This window comes from Vidua macroura, chromosome 12, assembly GCF_024509145.1.
Source record: "Vidua macroura isolate BioBank_ID:100142 chromosome 12, ASM2450914v1, whole genome shotgun sequence".
Taxonomy (NCBI): domain Eukaryota; kingdom Metazoa; phylum Chordata; class Aves; order Passeriformes; family Viduidae; genus Vidua; species Vidua macroura.
The window spans coordinates 11517749-11542519 of record NC_071582.1 but is presented as its reverse complement, the minus strand read 5'-3'; the positions used below and the strand labels follow the sequence as shown (position 1 = coordinate 11542519).

Below are 24771 nucleotides of genomic sequence, written 5' to 3'. Positions count from 1 at the left end.
ATGGTTATTGGTTTGATTTTCTAATGCTGCCTGATTAGTCATGTGACAAACAATGTCTGTAAATCAAGCTAATTTTTGAAGTGCCTCTCATATTTAAAGATCCATGAAGACTTTATAAATAGATAGTTTTAAATAGTATAAGACTGTGTTTTCAGAATATGTATATAGAACCCCTACTGTTCCTAAGGAGCCCTAGTTTTCTTTTTTAGCCCTGTTCCTGATTTACTTGGGGGCCCCATGAAGGTCTCTCACTAGACAGAAAGCTGTAGTTTGAAATTTTGGGAGTTCTCAGAATTTCAGAGTGCCTCATCAACCTAGCATAATTGTTAAGGGAGAGTGACAGAAATCCAGGGATTTCTAATAATTGCTGAGCACTGCTATACTTGGAGAACCTTATTGGAAATATGACTTGGGAAGTAGCCAGGACCACTCTGACTGCTGTGGCTGGGAGCAAGGGACAGCCCTGACAATAGAAACACATTCTGAGGGGGTGCATCTTTCCTCTTCTGCCAGATTCTAGGCATGGATGTGGGGCCTTTCACTACCATTTTCCTGGAAAAGGTTTACTTGTGGGATATTACTCCTTATAGATACGTTATCTTTTTGTCTTTTTATTCTTAGAGGATTGAACTGAAAGAATTTTTTTTTAACACTGAAATAATTGTTCGTCTTGTACTCTGGCATGGTAGAAGTTGCTGAAATTGTGTGTTTATTTCTAAGAATCTGACACTCATATTCTATTCCAAAGACTTCTGACTTTATGTATTGAAGATCCATTTTTCTGGAATTGAAACTGGAAAAGAAACTGACAGCCTGTAATAGGGAATGAGTCTCCTTCATCTACCACTTGTCAGCAGATAAGTAGCAATGTTTTTCTGGTCAAGATGGTATATTTTAAAATGGAAAAGTGACGGAATAACAATATTTTTCTGCATTTTGTTTTTTTTTCTCTTGAAATTCACAAGTTGTTCTTTTGCATGGGAAAAGTGATTTTTTGGTAAGGCAAATAAGAAGCAGTGTATGTGACTCATTCTGGATATATGGACCAATGGAGCATTCGCTACTCTTTATTTCAATTTCTTTATCAGGATCCATCTTTTGTGTTCAATTAACAGTTACTATCACTTTCATCTGACTTCAATCATATTTGCTGTTGATTTGATCCTTATTTAGGGAGTGCTGTGTTTCCTCAAAGGAGAGCCCTTGATCACAAATAGAGATTTTAGAATCATCTAGTAATTTGTTATGTTGAGTTGGCAAATTCAGCTGGCCTAATTTAAGGTTGGACAAGACACTTAAAGCCAAGTGGGTGCCAGTGAGTGAAAGGCAATGTGGAAGTCTTAGAACTATTAGCTGGTCAATACTTTTAATGTTTAAAGATCACTTGAGTGGTATAGGTGTCAAGAAAATGTAACTGTTTTGAGGGATAATTAGCTCCCTTGTAACTTGCTTTTCAGCTTAGCTTTAAACAGCTCTTTGCATGTTCCTTTGCAAGCAAACTCTCCCTTCAATTGCTAGAAATTTTAAATGGGCTGAAGTGTGAGAGTCAGTGAAGAATATTGTGCACAGAAGAAACAGATCAAGTTGAAACTCCCCTCCTAAGCAAATTTAAGCAAGTTTTTTGAGAATATGCATAATCAGAAAGCAATAGTATATAGGGAAGATAAAAGCAGTAACAGAGGCGCATCGCAAAAAGGGGTGGATTATATATAAATTTATGTATTGATCACAGTTGCAACTTGGAATTATTTTATGTAATTTGATTCAAGGTATTTAGCATTTTTAAAAGAATAAATATTTCTATTCTACCATGTTTTTTTTTACATAGTCTTAAAATATCTGCAATTCTATTTGTGCTTGTTCAAAGGTTGTGCTTTTAGTAGACACTGACTTTACCAGCAACATAGAGTCTACAGCCCTGTGGGTCTCTAGAGCACTGCTTTGGTAACTTTGGGAATGAGGTAGAAAAACAAGACCTACAAAGCAGTCTCCCCGTGTTAAATGTCTGACTAGTCCCACTCTTCAATTAGGAAAAGTGTAGGGATTCAGAGACTGAAGAAGGTTGAAAATCACCCCCTTTAAGTTCAATCAGTGTCAGTGTTGGGGAAGGTGGAAGAGTGCATGAATACAGTGAAAACCAACAGTGCCACCTTGTGTGGGTGGGACGGGAGAGTTCGTCCACGAGGAGGCAAATGGAGCCCGGTGCATCTCCAGCTCTTCCACCCCAGCATTGGGGCGAGCCCCCGGGCAGCTAGTGAGAGGGCAAAGGGAAGGATGAGCTCCCCTTACACCTGCAGGAGGGAGGTGTTTGCTGCCTCACTTGAAAGGCAGAGGTGGTGGGTATGGTAGGGGCACTCAGCCTGACAATGGAAGAAGGACCAACAAAAAAGCAGGTTGCTCAGTTTTTTCCTTCGTAATTCAGCAGCTAGAGTAATGTCTGGGGGAAGAGGGATAATATGAATTGTTCCCATCTAGGAACAGTAAAAGTGCTACCAGCCTTTTAGGTCTTACGCAGCCTTTTAGGGGTATAGGTGATTAAGACTGAGACTCAAGCTCTGGTCAAGGGTTGCACAACAATGAAAACAAATTTTATGAGACTCAGGGAGATGTAAGCCTGCCATGGGGGACAAAGAAGTAGGTCCCTGCAGATCGAGTAGAGCAGGTCTCCTATTTGACTGATACCATGTTGTTTCTCAGCCCAGAAAGATAATGCTTAAATGCAAAGAGACCCTTTGGGGAAGATAGTATTTGCTTTACTATAGGTCCACTGTAAGCATGCAAAAGAGTTGCAGAATAGAGTTAATTTAATTTTTTTTAGCACAAAGTAAAGCAGTGCAGGTTGGGTCCAGCCTTTGACAGTGCAGACTGGTCTGAAAATACTTGTGTCTGTGCAAAAAGGAATCTTTAAATAAGGTATGAAAGTACAAAATATTTACAAAGCAAATATATTGCTAAAGGAACCCTTCTCCAGCTGTACTTAGACTTCCTGGAGAAGAGACAGGGTCTAAAAATGCTAAGCACATTTAGGTACCATGGCAAACAAAAGAAGAAGAATTATATGTGACATATCCACCATGCAGGCATCATACAGGTGAGAACTGAAACCAGTCATTTACAAAAGAAAGGTCAAATGGATTTAAAAGCAATGAGGATCAAAGTTTCCATTTTATGAAGTTCCGTACAAACTGACTTTCAGGAACATAGAATTTTTTTCACAAGTTCCACCTGATAAAAGTATTGATGAGCTGCTTTTGATCATGACTTCACCAGACACAAAATTAAAAAAAATATTGAGATAAACAAACGATGAATTAAAGTGGTCCCTTCTAAAAGGATGATGATGCATATCTGTTCATTAGCATATTGGGAGCTATACCTTGTTTGTCACTGAGGACTTGAGACTTGAATTTACTGGAGAGTTACTGTTTTGAAAAGAATGCTGATACTTCAAATACACATAATTATTTTACCTCAGTAAAATACTTGTACAAGACACTTTCAATAGTAGTTCCTTTACAGTTGCTTATGTTTACACATATATGCAAGAACATTAATAATATTCCATTATCCTCAACTCTGCCTGTAAATTAGTGCTGTCAACTCTGTGCTTGCCTAGACTGTACAGTCATTATGCCATACACTCTACCTATAACTGTGAAACACTATTTATGTTAGAGAATAATAAGAGGAATTTGTTAGGACAGCAGATCAAGAACACTTGTAACAGTATTGTACTAAATGAAGGATCCCCCTTTTAAAAGGAACATTCCTCAGAAATCGTTTCTGTCTTCTGTAAGAATATGAACAGAGGCAGGAGAGATGTTGGAAGCCCGTATATCAAAATATAATTTTCAAATATTCTCAGGAGGGCCCAGTAGTGTGTAACAAAGGAGACTTTCCCAGCACAGGAAATGGCATGGAAAGACAATGGTTTCCTTTTTTTCACTTAACTGTAGTAAGTAGATTTAAGAAAAAAAAAAAATCAATCATTTTATACTCAAGAGTCTTCCTAGGGAAAAACTTAAACATTTTTCAACACAGTTTTGTACACCAAAGATATTCTACTTTTTAATTCCAGTTCACCCCTGTCAGGTCCCTAACAGCTCTTTGTGGCATTACTCTCCCATTTTTATTATTGTTCTTTGAAGACAGAAATACTGAGTGGTTGTATATGAGACTTATAGAATAGGAGGCAAGACTCCCATAAAAATCCTGACACGGGCAACTGAGCTGAACAGAATGCTCTAAATTGGAGTTGTGGTGTGAGGGAGACAGGGCAAAGCTACCGTAACTCCTCCGGGCTTTTAGCCAGATTATGCCCCAGTGCAACTTTAATACGAAACACCTTTTCATCTTTGGATGTGTATGGATTGTGCAGTTCTGAGTATTTATTGCAAAACCCATCCTGTGACAGTGGAGTTTAGTGGTACAAAACTGTGTACACTGGATTGTGGTGGGTGGATCTTGGCTGGCCACCAGGTGCCCACCAAGTTGCTCTAGCACTCTTCAGCAGAATGGGGTGGGAGAAAACAAGATGGAAAAAAATCATGGATCAACATAAAGTCAGTTGAATAAAGCAAAGACTGTGTATGGAAGCCAAGGAAAACAGATTTACTCTCTGTTTCCCATCAGTAGGCAATGTCCAGCCACTTCCTGGGAAGCAGTGCACATAGCAGTTGCTCTGCAAGACAAATGTAATAACAAATGCCCTCTCTCCTCACCCTTTCCTCTCCTTTTTCTTGGCTTTTATTGCTGTGCAGATGTCATATGATGTGGAATATCCCTTTGGGTAGTTGGGGTCAGCTGCCCTGGCTATGTCCTGTCCCAAGATCTTGCCCACCTTCAGCCTACTGGTGAGAGGGGAATGTTGGAGATACAGCTGTGATGCTGTCCCAGCAAACACCAACGTGTTACCAACTCCTTTCCAGCTACCAGTACAGAGCACAGCACTGAGGGCTGCTCTGGGGAAAACTGACTTCACCTCAGCCAGACCCACGGGCCCTAAAGGCACACAAACATGGGGAGGCAGCAATTGACACAGCCAGTAGATTGCTCAGAACAAGTAGGCAAACTGTGTGTAAGAAAGTCAGCAACTCCTGTTTTATCCACAGGCCCATCAGCACAGGAATTCAGTGTCAGCTGCTTGGTGCCATAATACTGCTTTAGGGAGTACAGGATTCCAACACTTGAGATGCTCTGTGCAAAGCACAATCAAACAGAGGATCTGGTAACCTGAACATGGGAATTACTCCCCTTCATCCTGAAGAAGTGAGAGCTGTAAAATGTAATGACAGCAATATCAAGTAAACATTAACTATTCTAGCAGTGATTAGTATCACAAACACCAAGATATTTATCTAATTATGGTTAATGTGTGAACAGAATTACATCCCTTATCAGACCTCTGGACATACCTTTCTACCTTCATCTGGAATGGAGGTTACTGGGGTATTTTGCAGTAGCTTTGAGTGCTTCCTCCAAAATCTCACGTTACCAACACCTGCTATGACAGTCATGAGGACAGATAAAAGAGCGTCCCAGCAGCTCATAAGGAGATTACTTCCAAAAGCCACATTAGTACAGGTCTGTAGGTTAGCAACCATAAGCCACCGATGTGAATTCATTGCAGAGGACTGAATGGCTTTCCTTATATAATAGATATTTATATAATATTTAGTTACCTCTTTAGAAAGGCTTTTGTATTTGTTGTTAGTAAAATTATTAAACTTTGTCCAAATGATAAATGCTTTTTTCTTCTTTTAATAATATTGCTTATTAGAGAGTGTCCAAAGGAGGCAACAAAGATGGTGGAGTGTCTGGAGGAGCGACTGAGGTCACTTGGCCAGCCTGGAGGAGACAGAGGGGACACCTCATTGGGATATTCAACATTGTCACAAGGGGAGGCAGAAGCACAGCTACTGATCTCTTCTCTCTGGTGACCAGTGACAGGACTGGAGGAAACAACACAAAGCTGAGTCAGGAGAGCTTTAGGTTGGATCAGGAGAAGGTTTTTCACCCAGAGGGTGGTTAAGCACTGAAACACCCTCCCTGGGGAAGTGGTCACAGCACCAAGCCTGAAAAAGTTCCAGAAGTGTTTGGACAATGTTCTTGGGCACACGGTGTGACTCTTGGGGTGTTTTGTGCAGGGCCAGGAGTTGGACTGGATGATCCTGATAAGTCCCTTCCCACTCAGCGTATTCTGTGATTCTATATTTGGGCTGAGCTGTCTCAACACAGATTTAGGGTTGATTTGTGTCCAAATCCTTCAGAATTTGGGAGCCTTCAGTTCATGATGAATGTGGGGATCTTATTAATGTAGAGGGGTACTGAAGTGTTTGGAAAAAGACCACGCAAGATATTTTAAATCAGAAATGGTGTGGCCAGCAGGACTAGAATAGTGATCTTCCCCCTCTACTCACACTGGTGAGGTTGCACAATGAATCCTGTGTTCAGATTTGGGCCCTTCACAGCGAGAAGGACATTGAGGTGCAGAAGCGTGTCCAGAGAAGGGCAGCTGATCAAGGGTCTGGAGCATAAATCTTGTAAGGAGCATTTGAAGGAGTGTTCAGCCTGGAGAAAAGGAGGCTCAGAAAAGGAGGCTCAGGAGGGACATTATTGCTTTCGACTGCCTGAATGGAAGATATAGCCAGGTGGGAGTTGGTCTCTTCTTCCATGAAACAAGTGATAGGGTGATAGGAAATGGCCTGAACTTGCATCAGAGGAAGTTTAGGTTGGATATTAGGAAAAATTTCTTCACGGAACGGGTTGTCCATCAATGGCACAGGCTGCACGGGGAAGTGGTGGAGTCACCATTGCAGGAGGGATTTAAAAGACGTTAAGATGTGCCACTTGGGTACTTGGCTTAGTGGTGTACTTAGCAGTGCTATATTAAAGGGCGGACTTGAAGATCTCAGAGGTCTTTCCCCACCGAATTGTTTCTGCGACTGAGTGATTCAGTGACTCAGTGAGGGCGGCTGGCGTGAGGCGCAGCCCGACCGCGCGTCGCCACGGCAACGCACAAAGCCTCGGCGCGCGTGCCCTCCCCCGGCCGCGCGCGGCGCTCTCGCGAGACTTGGTGCGGCGCGGCGCGGCGAGGCCGAGGCGGTCGGGGCCCGTTTCAAACCGGCGGTCGCTGGGCCGCGGCCCGGCGCGAGATGGCGGAGAGCGACAAGGCGGAGGCGGCCGCGCCGCGCCGAGCCGAGGAGACGGCCGGCCAGGCGCCACAGCCACCGCCGCAGCAACAGCAGCAGCCGGCACCGCAACAACAGACGCCGCAACAGCCGCCGCAGGATGAGGAGGCGGCGGCGGCCGCGGCACCCGGTGGCGGCGCGGGCAGCGCAAATGGCGTCAAAATGTGTGTGAGGGCAGGGCCGGGAGGGCGGCGGGGGCAGCGCGGCCGGGCGGGCGGCAGGAGGAGGTGGTCGGACCCCCCCGTCCCCATGGCTCCTCCTCCGCAGAGTCGGGGCACGGCTGGGGCCGGGGCCGGGGCCGGGGCCGGGGGGGCCCTCCCGCCCCGGGAGCTCGGGGAGGCCGCGGCCTGGGCACGGGGCAGGTGGCGGCTCTGGTCAGCGGCCGCTGAGGGCTGGGCGGTGCGAGGCCGCCCCGCAGGGCAGGGCTGGGCTCCGAGCCCCGGGCTCTGGTACCTGGCGGACCGGTTCCCACGGGATACCCGTCCAGGAGTGTTCCGCATCGCTTCTGGTGCCGTTTACGTTTCCACTTCTTGCCAAAACGATTTTATTTGTAAAGCCGTTGAACTAGTCTTTGTTTACGTGAGAATGGTATGACAGCCCTATAGTAATTTACTTTCTAAAAACAACCCCCGCACATGCATACATGAAGCTTTCTTGGAAACGGTAACATTTTCATGCACGGAGTATGTAAAATTGTGCCTTGTATAGTAGGTCTGAAAGGAACTTAGTCTAAAGGAGCTGGAAATACCAGCTCTCTGGAACAATACCATTAATAACTTTGTGTGCGTGGTCGTTCTTGATGTCAGGCTTGGAGGGTTGTCACTCTTCTCCTGAACTAGATTTTGGCCTCAGATGGTTGGAATTTCAATATCTCTTCCAATCTCATTCAGATCTTGGAGGGAAAGTACATTTACAGTAGACTTACTTTTACAGTACATCAAAGCTGCTGGCATCTGTGAAGTTTTGACATGTTCTAAGCAGCCCTGCTCTGATACTGTTGTATTTAAAAAAATGCATGTGGGATCATCTTCAATATAAAGCTGGAGGAATAAATATGTACTTCATGCCTTTACTTGACTCCCTGTGAAATTTAGTTCAGTTTACAAGCTATAAATTCCACTTTACTGTAACATGGAATTTTTGGATTTGTTTTTTTTTTTTTTTTTTTTTTCTAATCTGGTCCTCAGCTTCCAAACTGCAAAGATTGGAATTGAATTTTCACAGGATGATTGTCACCCTTTTTGCCCTTTTTAAGCGTATAAATTTTATTGCCTTTTGAGGTTTCTACTGTTGAAATGAAGTATTTTCTCTGTTTCCCTCCTGTCAACAGTATCTTCTTTTCCCTCCAAAACATCACAAGCAAATGAAAAATCCCAGTCATTCTGCCTGGTAGAAGTCACAACTTGAAGTTTGAAAGTAATGGAGGGTTCTCGGTAGCAGAGATTCAAATCTTATTCTTTCACATATAGTTTCTAATCTTCCCCCAAACGGGTGTACAGAAGGATTAAGCTGTCAGTCTGTGGGTGAAATGTATTACTTAAAAAAAGGATTTTAGTAACCTGGTTTGCTTAGCATTCATTAAACTGGAGAGGAATCCTGACACAGTTTGCACACTTCCCTAAGTTTTTTGTCATGGGCAGTGGAACTGTTCAGCACAACAAAGCTAAAGTGATCCATGTGGTTTGAAATCACATGTTGTGAACTTCTTCCATTTCTGTCTGCTTATCTTGTTATGGACACTTGTGAGGAGGAATAGAAGTTTCTTTTAAAAATTCAAGTTTTATGTCGATGTATCTTGTGCTTTTTATTTATAGGCTTCTAGTCTTGCATATGGAAAGCTTGTCTTTTGTCTTCAGAACTTTATGGAATGTTCAAAAGCTTTTTTTTTTCCCAAAAGATATAATTGGTCTTTCAAATCAATGAGAATATGCACTTTTTTTTTTTTTAAGAACTAATTGTAGACATCTTTTTTCCAGTCCTAGGAACGGTGATGGTCTGTGATTTCACAGGCAAATATTAATTTAATGTATGAAATATGTAGCTCATACAAAAGGTAAAGATGAGAAATTATTATTGTTTTTCCCCCATGAAAATGTCAGTTTATAATTTCTGAGTCTTTTCTGTGGTCTGTCGGTGAGTAATGTGATATTGTGTTGAATGTATTTATGATTGAAATTATTGTTAATATTCAAGGAGGAGGGTAAGAATTGTAAAAGGATTTCTGCCTCTGGCCTGGTCACTGGCCTGTGTTGGTTTTGGCAGATGAGTTTTGCAGGAAGGATTGTTTCTTTAATTAATCCTCTATTTTCAGCAGCCTGACTGTGATTCCCAGACCAAGTGCAGTGTCGCTTTGTTTCCCAGATTTAGGAGTTTATGCCAGGTTTATATTTTCTGTGCTCTCTACTGATTAGTACAGCCAGGTCTTGCAGAGCCTCTGGATTCCATATTTGGAGACCTGGCTCATCCTGTGCACTACACTGAGCACCAAGGGGCTGTTTCATAATCCTTTAAGCAGGAAAGAGCTTAAAAGGCTGAAGAGAATCCATTGCTCTAATCCTAAAACTTAAGGAAGAACTCAGATTTTTACTAGGAGTCTTGTTGGGCAGGAGTTTTGCATTTGCAGGTGGGGTTGGATTGGAAGGAACTGATCTGACTGAAGACTTGGTACTGTGCTCTTTGCCTCCTCCCTTGAATCCCTCCAGTTCCTGCATTGTTCCCTTCATTTCACTTCACTACACAGCCACACAAGAATTATGTTGTCACACGGACAGGATGGTGTGGAGGAGGGATGATGCAGAGGGACGTTGGAGAAAGCTTGAACCAGATAACGTATTGTTGACTTGAGATGTTTTAAATTTTACAAATACTTGCCCCAGGGGAGTATCCATGCATTTCCCAGTTGCTAATCCACTCTTAATCCATATATAAACACAAGGGCTGTGAAGTTAATACCATGTGAGTATTTCAAAATTGGGGAAAAAGTCAGGGGAGAAATATAGATGTATTTGAATGTACTCCTCCCTGAAAAGTGCCCTGGCTTGAGTAGATAATACATTTAGCATCATGAAAAGCTCCTTGCATGTGCTTTTGAGTGCAGGACTGCCACTTACTCACTGTTTGTTAACTGTGCAGAGAGCTGAAAATTTGTCAGTTAATCAAAATCACTAGTTTTGCCATATGTTGTGGTTGTAAAACTGAAATGCTTGAAACCTTCCAAAGTGTCTCAGTGAGATAAAAACTAAACCTTCTGAAATGTGGGAAATACAATAAAGATAGTGATGTAATTTAAGAAGGAGTGTTCACGATCATTCACTTCTGTCAGTGCTGTAGGACATCACCTTCTAATTGTTCTAACTCAAGATGCTAATTCTGGCTTTTTAAAATACGTGTTTCTGTAGAAGTACTTTTAAAGTTTCTCTTTAAATAGATAGTGATGTGTAGTTAAAGATGCTAAGTAGCATCTGTTTAGTGGATCACATTTGTGTGGCTTCATTCAGTGGATTCTTTCAGTTCAGCAGTTCTCCTTTTTAAAAGTAACAATTAAGGCTCTTTGAGCCTCTGTTAGCATGCTAAATGACCTTGTGATAATAAAAATATCAGGAGTGCTGAAGAGTTACAGATACTTCTAATTCTGTTGAAAATGTATGGTCTTACTGAAGTTGAGATTTGGACTGCTGTAAAAGAAAAGCAGCCAATTTTCTTGCATTTTCATCTAAAAATGAAAATATTTTAAAAGGAGGATTTCAGTGCTATTGGTGAAGTTTTGAAAGACTGAGGGCCAGGTGTCTGCTTTGTTGTTTTAAGTGGATAATACCTAGTTACTTAATTGGTCTTAGATTCATGGCATGGCTTAATACAGCTGTTTCCTATGCATTTAGCAAGTTTTCAAATTCTAGTAGTGTTAAGCAGTGAAACTGAAAAAATATTTCTTGTTCTTAGTTGAATTTTAATTTCTGTCTAACAGTAGTCTGGCACAAATGGTGAATAAAGATAATTTATGGGGTAGATAAAACATAATTTGATATAAAACCTATTGGAATTGATTTTGATATATTGTTATTCCATTTAATTAAGCATCCTGAGCTGTTTCAACTCTCAAGCTTAGACTGTTTCTACTCAATATACTGTAACTTGTTCAAGTGAGGTGTGAAAATTACCAAAGCACCAAGGCATGGGTACTAGAGGTCATTTTTTACTCTTTCTGTTTTGGTCTTTGTAGTAGTTGCATAGTTCCATCTTTCTGAGTCTGGACAGAGAGGATGTGCTGGCACATGTTGCCCAGAGTTGTGGATGCCCCATCCCTGGAAGTGTTAAAAGTTGGATGGAGCCCTGAGTAAGGTGATCTAGTAAAAGGTGTCCCTGCCCATGGCAGGGGGCTTGGAATTAAATGATCTTTAAGGTACCTTGCCACCCAAACCATTTTAGGATGCTGTGCTTCTGTGAAACAGAATGTAAGTGAATTAGTAAGATGTACTTTCTTTACGTAGTATTGGAACATTTTTTTTGTTCTTGATAAAGCAGTGTATTTTGGAATTACTCTGATAGCATGAATTTATTTTCTCTAATTTGAAAAGCAGCATTTGACATCCTGGGAGTTCCAATAGGAACATATAGGAGCATAGGAAATATTCAGTTATATAGGTAGGAAGTGGGTAGTCTAATGATCCAACACAAGACTAACAGTGTTTTTGTTTGGATTTTTGTTTTTTAATGTAGGGATAATGATGAGACAGCAAAAGAAGGGAAAGCACCTGTGAAAGAAAAGTTTGTTGCAAAAGCAAAGGCAATCCCTTCTCTTGGAAACAAGAATAAATTCCATCCCTATGCAAAGGAGAAGAATGCAGGCTCTGGAGACAAGAAGGCTGTTAATCGCAACAGAGTTTTTATTAGTAACATCCCATATGACATGAAATGGCAAGCTATTAAAGACCTGATGAGAGAGAAAGGTAACTCACTCCTTGTAATACACTTCACACAGAAACCAGTAGGGCTTAAATGCAACTGATGTGTCCTTTGAGCCACACAGATTTGATTTGACTTTTTTTGTTCTGGCCTGTACTTGGTACATCTATCTCCCTTCCCCTTCTTTCATCCGAGACAATTGCATTGCAGGGTAGGCTGGGTAAATGAAGTGCTCACAATCTTCTGCCATTCTGGTGTGATAGTAGAGAGTATATGCATGACCTCATGAGTTCTTAAAGAGATTGTGTTTTGTCTAGTTGTAGTTCTTGTAGATTTATTTTTCTCTAAGGGCTTTTGTATTTAAGCAACACATGAAGTGTGTTAACCTGAATAATAAGGGATGTCTTTCAAAAGTTGTTTTGTATTTCTTTGGTGGAATCTGGCTGTGGCATTAACTTTGTCTGATTGTCATTACTGCCATGACTGTTTGTCTGGAGCTTTGTATTAAAAGCTTGTTCCTATTGTTGCAGTTCTGATAGAGAAACCTGACTACCCCAAAAATTTTATTTTACATTTGGGGTAAAATAATGATAATATATGGATTTTGTAAAAAGTTAGTTCTGTGTTTTCCTTGAAAAATTGATTCTTCAAAAGTAATGCAAAGCACACTTGGCTTTTAGGCTGTGAAAAATGCCAGACCCCCCTTCTGTAACTGCTGGCTTATCTGTTGTAAGGTGACGTGACTATTTGATTGGTTTATTTACTTAAACTTCCTACTTTAGAAAGTGAGTCGCTTGCTGTGAAATATTTGATGTGTAAATTTGGTTATTATTGAAGGCAAACTTTTGATTGAAGATATTCAGGTAGAAAGTCACCTTAAAACAGGTGTTGTGAGTAGGATGATAAATGTAACACTTTTCAGTGAACGTTGACGTTTCATTTGTTAGGTTAAGGGACTGTGTATATCTGAATTTGTTCACCAACTATATCATACTGGCCAAAATGTGATCTGTAGTATGAATTAGGTTAAATATAGTTGTTTGTTTTTAGCTTTTGAGAATGTGGCTGCTGCATATTTCTGAAAACTAGCTAAATTATATAGCCATTGACAGGAGGTATGGTTGGTCTGGTTTTGATTGTTGGTGAATAATAGGTGATTCTCTGTAGACTTGTGCACAGGGGCACAGTAAAGAAAGATACTGGTGTTTAAATGCATTGTCTCTTGGTATTTTCCCTTTGTATGTCTTATGTAGTTGGTGAGGTTACATACGTGGAGCTGTTTAAGGATGCTGAAGGAAAATCAAGGGTAAGTGCCGTGGGCAACAATCTGCTAGAGGTTTAAAAGTTCCTCAGCAGTTTTATTTTTGTATAATACCTGTACCAGTTATTGGAAAGTAAGTTTCATTTTTACACTGATTTTCATTAAGGTAGTCTTGAGGATTCTGTATTAGAAGTAGTCTGACACCTTCATGCAACTCACACTAGTTGGTTGTAAGGGACAAAGTATTTCTGTAAAAATTAACAAATGGCTTTTACTTAATTCTTCTTTTTAGCCAACACCTTTGTTTTGGTACAAATCTGTTTCATATTAAGGATGTTCAATAAACCAATCATTTTATTTAAATTTTTTTAGTGTAGTATGCTCTTCTTGGGGCCAATAAGTATAAAATGTTAGCTAAGAATATACCGGGTGAAGTGCCTGATTTCACAGCTTTACAGGATTGGTACTTTTAAACACTGGCTTAATGTATTTACTTTTTTAAAACTAAATGGATGGAGATGGTTGGTAGCCAACAGAGTGCCTGCAATGAGGCACTAATAGTGAAGATTGTTAAAGCTCCTCTGTCATGTTAATAATAGTCAAAAGTTTGGCCAATAGCAGCTCCAAGCCTGCAGTGAGAACGTGAGAAATGCAGGTTTGAGTCTTAACTGAGGTTGTATCAATTGTTGTAAATTACTTTCTTTAATACTTGCTAAAACTAAAACATACTGTCAGCTTTGCTATGCTTTAAGAAATCCTCATCTCTTTGCTTGATTAGAAGGATGCTGGTGCAGTCAATAAGGGTATTTTCTTATAAGGTAATTTCTCAATTATGTTGTAGTACTGAAGAGGTATGCAGACTGCTTTTTCATTGTAGTTAGTGGTGTACTTGATGTAGGTAGATTTTAATTTTGTAGTTAGTGGACAACTTTTAATGATGAGTGTCTTGATTGGTTTTTGGTTATGTTTTGGGGTTATTTTCTTTCCACCCTTTCCTCCCACCTCCTCTTCCCAGTTGTCCTTATATGGATCTGTGTGGCATTTTTCCAATTCTGGTTTGACTCAAAGAGCATACTCAATGTATTCTCTTGCATTTGAACGGTATGTATGCTGAGAAAGTAGGAGAAATTCAGATTGGCTACCACTAAAGAGCATATATTATGGATTTTGAATCTGAAAATAACTTGTATAGTTACTTAACAGTGAGCTGGGATCTTTAACTGGAATCTTCATTGCTCTGTCATATGTGCTGACTGACTTCTTTTTTTTCTTGCTTGTTTTCTCTTTACATATGATGACAAATCTCCTGGATATAGGGTTGTGGGTAAGTTTCTTTTTTTATGTGTGTAGAAGCACACTGCTATCCAAACATTCTATTAGTTTTGGCATGTTAAACTTTATTTTAATACTCTAAATATTTTGATCTCTTTCTAAGTGTGGTTGAATTCAAAGATGAAGAATTTGTTAAGAAGGCATTAGACACTATGAACAAATATGATCTTAGTGGAAGACCCCTGAATATTAAAGAGGTATGTTTATTGCTGCTGTTTTCAATTTGAAATAATGAAGATACTAAAGCTACTGAGATGACCATACAGGATTTTGAGAATCTTAGATGTGCAATTTCCAGTTTCATTTTATGTGAACTTTTCTTAATGGGCTGAACTGCCTGTTGGCTTGCAAAAGGTTGGATACTATGCCGAGTAAACTGACAAAAAGCATGTCCTAAAATCAAAATAATCTAATGCTGTTTTTTGTTAAAACAACTTTACTTCATATTCTTACCTTAGGTTTTTTCCAACCTAGGTAATCTATGTTTACACTGTTTATCTTCAAAATATGACACAGAATGAGCTAATTATTAGGCCACTACATATGTGCAAAAATGGGGCTGGAAATAGAGAAGTTATGATGTCTGGAAAGTGAAATAATGTCAACATTTCTATTGTAGTACTGTAGTATATGATGGTATCTGATGCAGTTCTTCCTGTCCTGTTACAATTTTAATAATGGCATTAGTAAATAATACAAAACCACCACCTAATTAAATTCATTCAGTTCTTGGAAGAAAGTCCTAGACTGACAGTCCTTTAGCTTGAAATCTTTTCTACTTGTCCATAGGCTAGGTACAGCATGTGAAGTGGCAGTGCACGCTTCCTCAACAAGTGCTTTGCCAATATGCCTCAACCCTCATCTGAAAGGACCCACCTCTAGAGGTGAGGGAATTAGGTCTCCATGCTAATTCGGTTCATGATCCCTCTGACATGGACAAGCGTATTTGTTAGTTGATAATTTTCATGGGTTTATGCAGAATTTCAAGTAGTACCATTTTGTTTGTTACCAGTCCAGTTGTTGATGGTTGAGTGGCTTTGTTTGTGCCCATGTTTCAGGATCCTGAGGGGGAACATGCTCGTAGGGCACTGCAGCGGGGAGGAGGGCAGTTTCCAGGAGGACATGGACCTGATGCGGCACCTGGAATGATGAATTTACCACCTTCTATTCTCAATAATCCAAACATTCCTCCTGAGGTTATCAGTAATTTGCAAGCAGGCAGGCTTGGATCCACGATTTTTGTTGCCAATGTAAGCTTAAAACAGGATTTTATAACTTTAATGTTTGATCTTTGTGTAGTTGAGATTTCATATAAAGAGGAGGTTGCAAATAGTTCACAGTTAGAATATTCAGTTGAAAATGTTTGGTTTGTATTCAGATTTTGGACATGGAAAGATACATTGAACTTTTGAGACTGACGTGCACTTCTAATTATTGCAGTCATCTGTTGATTCAAAAATATTTTATACATCTTTTCACTATTTACAATTGCATTTCTTTTTTATTAAATATATACATCAGTTTACTTCAATTTATCCTGCTAGTTACTTTAGACTAACACAATAAAGTTCCAACAAATGCAGTGGTTCAAGTTCTTTATTAGCACAAAAGACTACTGTATTTATTTGAGGTCTTGCAGAATTACAGCTGCTCTTCTCAAGAACCAGCCCAATGGTAGTGTATTCATTAAAGTAAAATACGTGTACGTATTCTACATACATGTACAATTGGTGACTTTTTGGACTTCGACACTGTGTGTGTATATTACAAAATCTCAGCTACTTAAAATTATCAAGCATTTTGTCAATGAGCAATGCAGAAAATCTCTTCCAAATGTAACAGCAGAACAGAGATGTGCACTGAAGTCACGGATGTATTTCTGTGTTTAAGCTTGACTTCAAAGTTGGCTGGAAGAAACTGAAGGAGGTATTCAGCATTGCTGGAACTGTGAAGCGTGCAGACATCAAAGAAGATAAAGATGGCAAGAGTCGAGGAATGGGGACAGTTACCTTTGAACAAGCAATTGAAGCTGTTCAAGCAATATGTATCCTTGGTTTTGAAAAATAATTAATCATATATTGGTTAGTCTTTAATGGTTCTGACAGCATAGTTTTACAAATGGTGCTTATTTGCCTTGTAGCTACGATATAGGGACTAGAGTGTAATACTGTGCGGATTACATTTGTAATGCCTGAATTTACTACTAAGTTCTAAAAGTTCCTCATGATGTTGAGCAAAATTAAAATACCTGGCAGCGTGACAGTTGTGAAACTAACTTTAATGTACTGAACAGCTTGTATTGCATCTTCTGGCCCTTGAACTGGGTTTCTAAAGATAAGGTAGAGAAAGACAAGACTCACAGTAATTGTACAGAAATATAATAAGTTATTACATTGATTCTTCAGAAACAGTTAAATTGCCTTAAGACTCCTTGACTTAAATTTCTTCAGCTATGTTCAATGGACAATTCCTGTTTGATAGACCCATGCATGTAAAAATGGTAAGTTGCTTTCATTTCTTTCTATTTTATATGTCTCTGCCAAAACACTGAAAGGATCATAGCATAACATCCTTGTTTTTTATCAGGATGACAAATCAGTTCCTCATGAAGACTTCCGTGTTGTGGACAGCAAAAGCTCACAATTACCTCGTGAGTGCCTGCTCAGTTTTCTACTCCTTGCACTTAGTATATGGTGATCAATGTTCTCACACAGTTTAGTAATATTTTGCTTACTATGGTCTCTGTGATACAGAGGAAAGTCTCTCTTCTGATCATACTTACTTTTTTTTGTTTTTGAGGTGGTCTTGGTGGCATTGGTATGGGACTTGGACCAGGCGGACAGCCCATCAGTGCAACACAGCTGAGCATGGGTGGTGGAATGGGGAGCATGGGTCCAGGAGGTAAATCCATATTCTTTATTTTTAAGTTATACAGAGATAGTTTAACATTTTTAAAGTTTAAAATTGTCATTTCTATGTTTGCAAAAATGACAGACTTTTGACAAAGTAAGCTTTGTGTAGTGTGCTTTAGAGATTTTAACTCTGTCTGACTTTTTAAAAATCCATTAGGGCGTACTAAGTGTTGTTTATCTTTTTGATTTAAAGGTATGGGAATAGACGGCCCAGGATTTGGTGGAATGAGTAGAATGGGAGGCGGTACGTGCAATGAAGTTTTTTGCATTAAATATTTCTTTAATACTATATAGAAAACACTTTTCCTTATTTTGCAGGACTTCCTGGATTTCGTGGAATGGAAGGAATGCCTAACATGGGAGGATTTGGAGTCAACCGAATGGGAGGTAGTTGAACACCGTTCCTGTACACCTACTAGTTTGCTGATATTTATTTATTAAAATATGTATTTATTAAAAGCTCTCCATCTAGGGGTAATATACATGAGTTCAAAGGAAGTAGTTGCATGAGTGGAGGCCTAGGAACTGGCAGGAGAGTTGAGTGTGTAATAGGTGCCTCTGACTTGTGCATTAGACTCACTTCTATGTAAACAAGCAGCTGTGAAACAAGTGTTGTAGGAGCATCAAATGTGAGAAATATTCTGTAAATAACAGAATATTCCTGGTTTTTGCTTTGTTCTTTACAGAAATGTTCCGTGGTGGAATGGGAGCAAACATGGAAAGAGAATTTGGTCGTGGTGACATGGCATTGAACCGTGGTTTTGGAGAGTCTTTTGGAAGAATGGGTATGGTAACTGTTAAATTTTCTGTGACATAGTATTGGAAGAATTTTGCTAGAAGAAGAGGAGAAGAGGTTTCATCTGGTCATCTTCTATTTCTTCTCCCCCAGTCATTACTGTAAGGATGTAATCTGAATGTTCATTACAGGGGTTCAGGTTTAGAGGGTTTTTTCCCCTCTGTAAAATATGAATGGAAAGCTGTTTGAGGAAAGCATTTACCTTCATACTGTATATTTTGTAGGGTATTAAATCTTTGGGGTGTTGAAGTATATGCTTCTGATAATCCTGACAAGGTGTCCACGTACAGCCTTTGTAGCTTCCATGAGCCTGTTTGGCAAATGCATGGTCTAATATTGTCTCTACTGCAGATCAGGTAGCATTGGACAGGAGTGTTGAATTTGGGTGTCCTCAGTTTTTGTCCTGCCTTCTGAGCTCCTATAGCTCAGAATGGTATTGGTCTCTTCTGTAACTGAGCCAGCATTATTTTGTTTATAGATGATGTCTTGTTGGCAGTGGGGCTCCCTCCTTCCATCTTCAGAGGTGTGGAAGAGCTCAAAAATAGAGCCTTCTTGTCCTTTGTTACTATGCTGTTACCTGGATGAATCACAGAATCTTTTAGGCTGGAAAAAATCACCTTTAACCCAGCACTGACAAGTCCACCACTAAACCAGCTTACCAAGAGCCACATGTACACGTCTTTTAAATCCCTTCAGGGATGGTGATGCCACCACTTCATTGGTCAGCCTGTTTGTATGATGGACAATTCTTCCTGTGAAGCATGTTTTCCCAGTATCCAATCTAAACCTCCCTGGTTTAACTTGAGGCTGTTTCCTCTTGTTCTATTGCTTTATTACTTGGTAGAAGAGACTGACCCCATGTCTCTGCAACCTCCTTTCAGATAGTTACAGAGAGTAGAAAGGTCCTCCCTGAGTCTCTTCCTCTCCAGGCTGAGCACCCCAGCTCCCTCAGCCATTCTTCAAAAGGCTTGTGCTCCAGAGCCTTGATCAGCAGTGTTGCCCTTTGTGGACACATTCCAGCACCTCTATGTCTTTTTTGTTGTAAGGGGCCTGAAACTGAACACAAATTGCATTATAGGAGACAGCTGTTCCTCCTCTTCCCTATTTCTTGTACTTTTCCCTTCCCTTAATTCACCTTCTTGAAAGAGAAGACCTCCTAAGAGCATAAGGTTCATCTGGTCTAAAAGTTGATTTAAAAAAAAAAAAAATATTAGTAGAGGCAAGTCATAGCAAAGGGTAACTGTTGTGTGCTTCTCTTCAATACTGATAATTGTGTAGAAGTGGTAAGAACATAATAAGCTTGTCCTTTGAGCTAGTCTTAATGCCTTGGAATGAATGTCTTAGAAATCAAGTGTATGCTTTCGCTCTGGCTACTTGCATAAACATCTGTTTCCTGAGTGAAAATGCAAGGCCATTTAGTTATAAATGTTTCTGCAAGCAGTAGGCTTCTGAGTCTTCTGGTAACATGTTGGTTTAATAATTCATGAACAACTGTGAGAAACTGATGTGGGTGTCTTTCATTCAGTAGATCCAGCAAGCTTCAATTTACAATCTATCAGATCTGCCCATTTGAATAGTGTCCTGAGAACCAAGATTAGAGATTGCCAGCTTAACCTTAAATAATGGAAGGAAACTGTAGGGACTTTTAATAGATGCTGTGTTTGATCAGAGAAGGCTCTGATGTACTCCTGTTACAGTATTTAGGTTAATGGTATCTTAAAAAGAAATACTGTGAAGGCATTTGCTTTTAGTAACCTTGAAATCAAGGAAGGCGTCTTTGGTTGGGTTATAGTATCAGAGTGGAATTGAGGATGTTTAATTTGCAGCAGAATTGTTGATTTTTTATACTATCAAGTTCATATAAGATGAAGCCTTGAATTTTGAGGTTGTTTTTCCTGATGTGAGAAACGGCCCATTTAGTTTTACCATGTTTGTGCTGCTGGCAGGCTGTTAGAGGGGAGAGAAGCTAGAAAGAAACCAGAGCAGCTTAAATCCTGTAGTAGAAAGGGAGAAACTGACTTTACTTAAAGGCGTTCCTATTCAGTTTGTATAGTAAAGGCACACGTTAAAGTGCCCTTATAGAAAAATATTGCCATGTAACATTGAGAACAGTGCACTTCGTTAGCGTGTGCTTTGTTTTTTTCACTAACTGGTGGTTTCAGTGTATGTCACTTCATTATTTTTCTCTGTTTAGGTGGTGCAATGATTGGTGTTTTTGCAGGAGGAATGGGAGCACCTAGCATGGGCCCAGTAAGATCTGGAATGAGTAGGTTAACTTGTTTCAATAGAACATAAATGCATAGGCAATGTAACAATACAGTGTACACATACTTGTATCAGAGGAATTTGCTGTAGCATAGTCTCTTGCTGTTAAGGGAAGTAGAACTCTGTTGCATGTGACAAGTCTAACAATTTTCAAAGCTGTTTTGTTGAGGTAAAAGTTCAGAGGAAAACTAGCTAAAACAGTCTTTACCTTAATCTTAGATTTGGAATGGTTTCAACTTCTAGTTTGGAGGGAGAAGTGATTAAAGTAAACTTGTGTTTCAGAAAAAAAGACAGGCAGAGTTATTTGAGTAAACTTTGTGAAGCTGAACCTCAGTAATTTGTCACCATTGAAATAAAAAATCAGCCTTGAATTTCAGATTATCCCCCAGTTTAATTTTGTGCAAAGCTCCAGTACTGAGTTTGTATTGCAGCAACTCTGAGTTCCTCAGTCTAGAGCAGATGAGAAACTAAAATCTTGTTAGTGCCAATCTTGGAAGATATAAGGCTTAAAGAGAGGGCCCCTCATGAATGATCTTGATCATTTTACTGTACATTTATTTTTAATTATGAATCCAGAAATATTATAGTATTTGAATGCTATTGCTCTTAGTTACTTATATAAATAAATACATTTTATTCCATGTATATACTTTTTATTGGGGTTTAAACCATGACACATAATAAAGTTAATGCTCTTTACAATACTTGCAGTAACTTCTGTTCTTGGCAAAAAAAAAAAAAACTTTCTCTAGATTTTGTAATTAGGTGTGGGTATGGCTGCATTAAGTTAAGCTGAATATAAGTGCAGGAAGCCAAATAAACGATAGTATAGCTGGTCAAATTATCTGTATCTAAGTATTAACACAGTTATTTATTTGATCTTTTTGGTAATGGGTATCATTTTTTTAAAGTAAACAAGACAGACTTTGAATTCTTGTGTTCAACATTTTGCTACGTTGATGGTGTGACTAATAGCTTGATGCAGGTTTGGTTTTACTATTTTAGAACTGACACTCTATATCTTGTGTAATACTTTGTCTTGAAATACTAGCCATGCTCTTCAGTAAATCACTGTGCATGTATAAAAGTTATGGTTTATATTACAGCAGTTTTAATAAAGTTATTCTTCTCCTGACACAACAGCTTTATTTTATACCAAATACTTGTGTGTTTATTACTAAAAGGAGATTTTATTTTATCCTCCATTTCTTTCTCTGTGTAGGTGGTGGAATGGGTGGTATGAACAATATGGCAGGAGGAATGGGAATGGATCGGATGGGTTCTGGTTTTGATCGAATGGGACCAGCCATGGGTGGAGGCCTGGACAGGAACATGGACATCGATCGAGGATTTGTGCCTGGCCCCATGGGAGGTGGCATGAGAGAGAGATTAGGCTCTAAAGGCAACCAGATATTTGTGAGAAATGTAAGCAATTAAATATATAGAAACCACAAGCTTATTTTGTGTGTATATTTGATTGCATGCTCTTATTCTCATTGTAATATTTTGTTATCAATAATACTTTTTTTTTATTTTAGCTTCCTTTTGACTTGACCTGGCAGAAGCTAAAGGAGAAATTCAGTCAATGTGGTATGTATATGAACCTTACCCCTGTTCATCTCCATGGACTTCATGTGTTATGTGGTGTTTATTAGATAACAACAGGAAGACTGTTGTCTTGACTCCGAAGAAGAGTCTGGCTGGCTTAATTTTTCTTGTTTCAACCAGCTTTCTTGAGTTACATAAATAATTTTTAGGCATGACAGAACACAAGACCAAGATACAGTATGGGCTGTGTTTGCTCTGAGTGCTCACTTGCTATAAACTTTAACCTACTCCTTTAATAAAATTACTCTTTGAATTTTTTCTTTTTCTGACATATTCCCTGGCCAGTAAAAGTATATAATGTAGTGTTTCCTATGAGTTAAATGTGCAGGATCCTGGATCTGTCCAGGTCATGCATTACTTTAGAAATGGTGCTGCATCAAATCAGAGTTAGTAATTTTGCCAGTGTAGCATTACAGGTTTTATACATATAGATCATGCTGATTAACATATTTGCATATTTCCCCTTTATCTGAAGAAATAAAGGTTTGCTGCAAATATTCAATAATTGGTTTTATCTAATTCAGAAAAGTTGGTCTTTTCACAGAAATAAGTGAAAAATAAAGCTTGGGTGTCAAAATACATGACATGTTTTGAAAACACATTTTCAGAATGGAGAGCTTTAGTTACAGGATGACTTCTGATTTTGGATAGACAGAAAAGATAAATAATTTAAAACATACTGCTGACGCCTAAGAAAGCCATCATACAGCTGTTTACAGATGTGGTATAAATAAGACCTTGCAGTTTAATTATGAAAAATTACAAGGTGTTGATGTTTTCTTTGTAGATGGAGGATATAGCACAACAGGTTCTTTCTTTTTTTTTTTTAAGTCTTAACCTCCTGGGCAACTTTCAGATAGTTCAGAAATTTTTTTTTCATTATCTCTGTCAGCTAATAGATGTAGTAATTATGTTCAGTTGCTTTTAAGAATTATAAGCAACAGGTTGTGTTCATGTCAGTGTCATAAGGAAATGCAAAGACTGTTCCCCAGTGTTTGATTTCTTTCAGTGGAAGGACAGTCTTACATGATATTTAAAAATAAAAGGCTTTATATTTCAGGGAAAAGTTTTTCCTCCTAGTGACATTCAGGGGCTCAGGAGGGATGTGCTACAACATACCATAAGCAAAAACTCATTAGCTCCAGGGAACTGAACACTCTCAGAGGTACATCTTTATAAAAATATTTCCTTATGAGTTGAGTGTCCAACCTCAAGGAAACTCAGCAGGAACTGGATAGTGCATGCTACTTTTCCACCTCTCCCAGCCTGGTGACTTTATTGCTTTAAAGGCTTTAATTTAGCTCTGCAGCTTCTTACCAAAATGGCTTGGTTGTGACTATTGCTTGGTATGTTTTTGTGATGAACATGGTGGACTGGATTAAGCTACAGTTCGGTTAATGCATATCAATACTCACACTTCTGTCAGTATGAAACACAAACCTTTCCCTGAGTCTTGTAGGGCACTTGGTTTCAAAACTTGAGGTCAAATACAGGCATACTTGAGGAAAGACTGGAGATAGCAGATCTGGATTTGGATTCTTTCCTGTTCTTTTGTCCCATGTCACCTTGCCTGAATGAGTGAATGTGCCATTAGTCTGAAAGCGCTAATTCCATATGTTCCCCTAAATTATACTTAAAACTGTTTTCTTATTACTTCTGAGTTCTTTAAGTTGTTAGTACACTGAGGACTTGAAATAACTGCTGTTTAACTTATTTATTCAGGTCATGTAATGTTTGCAGAAATAAAAATGGAGAATGGAAAATCCAAGGGCTGTGGAACAGTCAGATTTGACTCACCAGAATCTGCTGAAAAGGCCTGTAGGATAATGAACGGCATAAAAATCAGTGGCAGAGAAATTGATGTCCGCTTGGATCGCAATGCATAATTTAAAACTTTGTGTTCAGGAACATTCCTATGTCTGTTTAGCTTCTCTGTCTTAGTAAGTCATTTTTAGTAACATTGTATGCTTACAAAAGCTGTAAAAAGGAACTTTTAAATCCCACCAGCCTTTAACAGTATAGTGTTTAATATACTGTGATACTTGTTAACTGAATCTTACTATGTTTGGTTTTTAAAGACAATTCGCCTGATTTTTGTTGTTTTTTTAGAGGCGCTGAGCACCTGCAGGTCCCTATAGACTAGGGATGCTTTGGATGCTCAGTGCCTTTGGAAAATTAGGCCAAGTGTCTCTAGTCATTCAGTTTAAATGAATGGTTATACTGTTTTTAATAAAATAAGCCATTTTCTCTGTTAATCTCCAGATTGCATAGTGGGATTTATTTAGTGTTTTCTGATCTTTTTTTTCCCCGCCAAATGTGTGTATCAACATCGTAATGTAAGAAGTAGATGTCTTTTTCAGAATTTTGGTTTTATATGTGCGTTGTAGTCATACTGTAATTCTTGACTCTAAAAGAAAGGGCTCCAATTAGGCTGTGATGTTTTTGTTCTACTTAATATTACTTTAATGACATGACTTAGTTCTGTATATAAGATTTAGAGCCCAG

The 24771-nt window shown here is 39.1% G+C and overlaps 1 protein-coding gene across 2 annotated transcripts; it reads left to right on the top strand.

Moving 5' to 3' along the window:
* Window positions 1-7082: 7082 nt before the first annotated feature.
* On the top strand, window positions 7083-24521 carry MYEF2 (myelin expression factor 2). Of its 2 annotated transcripts, XM_053988183.1 has the most exons (17): window positions 7083-7354; window positions 11907-12136; window positions 13346-13398; window positions 14670-14677; window positions 14789-14882; window positions 15744-15935; window positions 16576-16729; window positions 17136-17185; window positions 17272-17335; window positions 17485-17586; window positions 17791-17841; window positions 17916-17984; window positions 18284-18382; window positions 20588-20659; window positions 21881-22083; window positions 22197-22248; window positions 23989-24521. In XM_053988183.1, the coding sequence occupies exons 1-17, from the start codon at window positions 7155-7157 to the stop codon at window positions 24150-24152; spliced, it is 1857 nt and encodes a 618-aa protein (XP_053844158.1). In that variant the 5' UTR covers window positions 7083-7154; the 3' UTR covers window positions 24153-24521. The 2 variants fall into 2 exon arrangements, with proteins under 2 accessions (XP_053844158.1, XP_053844159.1); XM_053988184.1 differs by lacking the exon at window positions 20588-20659.
* Window positions 24522-24771: the final 250 nt, after the last annotated feature.

Coding starts and splice junctions, on each gene's coding strand:
- MYEF2 (XM_053988183.1), top strand. CDS start 7,155: ATGGCGGAGAGCGACAAGGCGGAGGCGGCCGCGCCGCGCCGAGCCGAG. Junction 12,137..13,345: donor AGACCTGATGAGAGAGAAAG/GTAACTCACTCC, acceptor TGTCTTATGTAG/TTGGTGAGGTTACATACGTG. Junction 15,936..16,575: donor CCACGATTTTTGTTGCCAAT/GTAAGCTTAAAA, acceptor TCTGTGTTTAAG/CTTGACTTCAAAGTTGGCTG.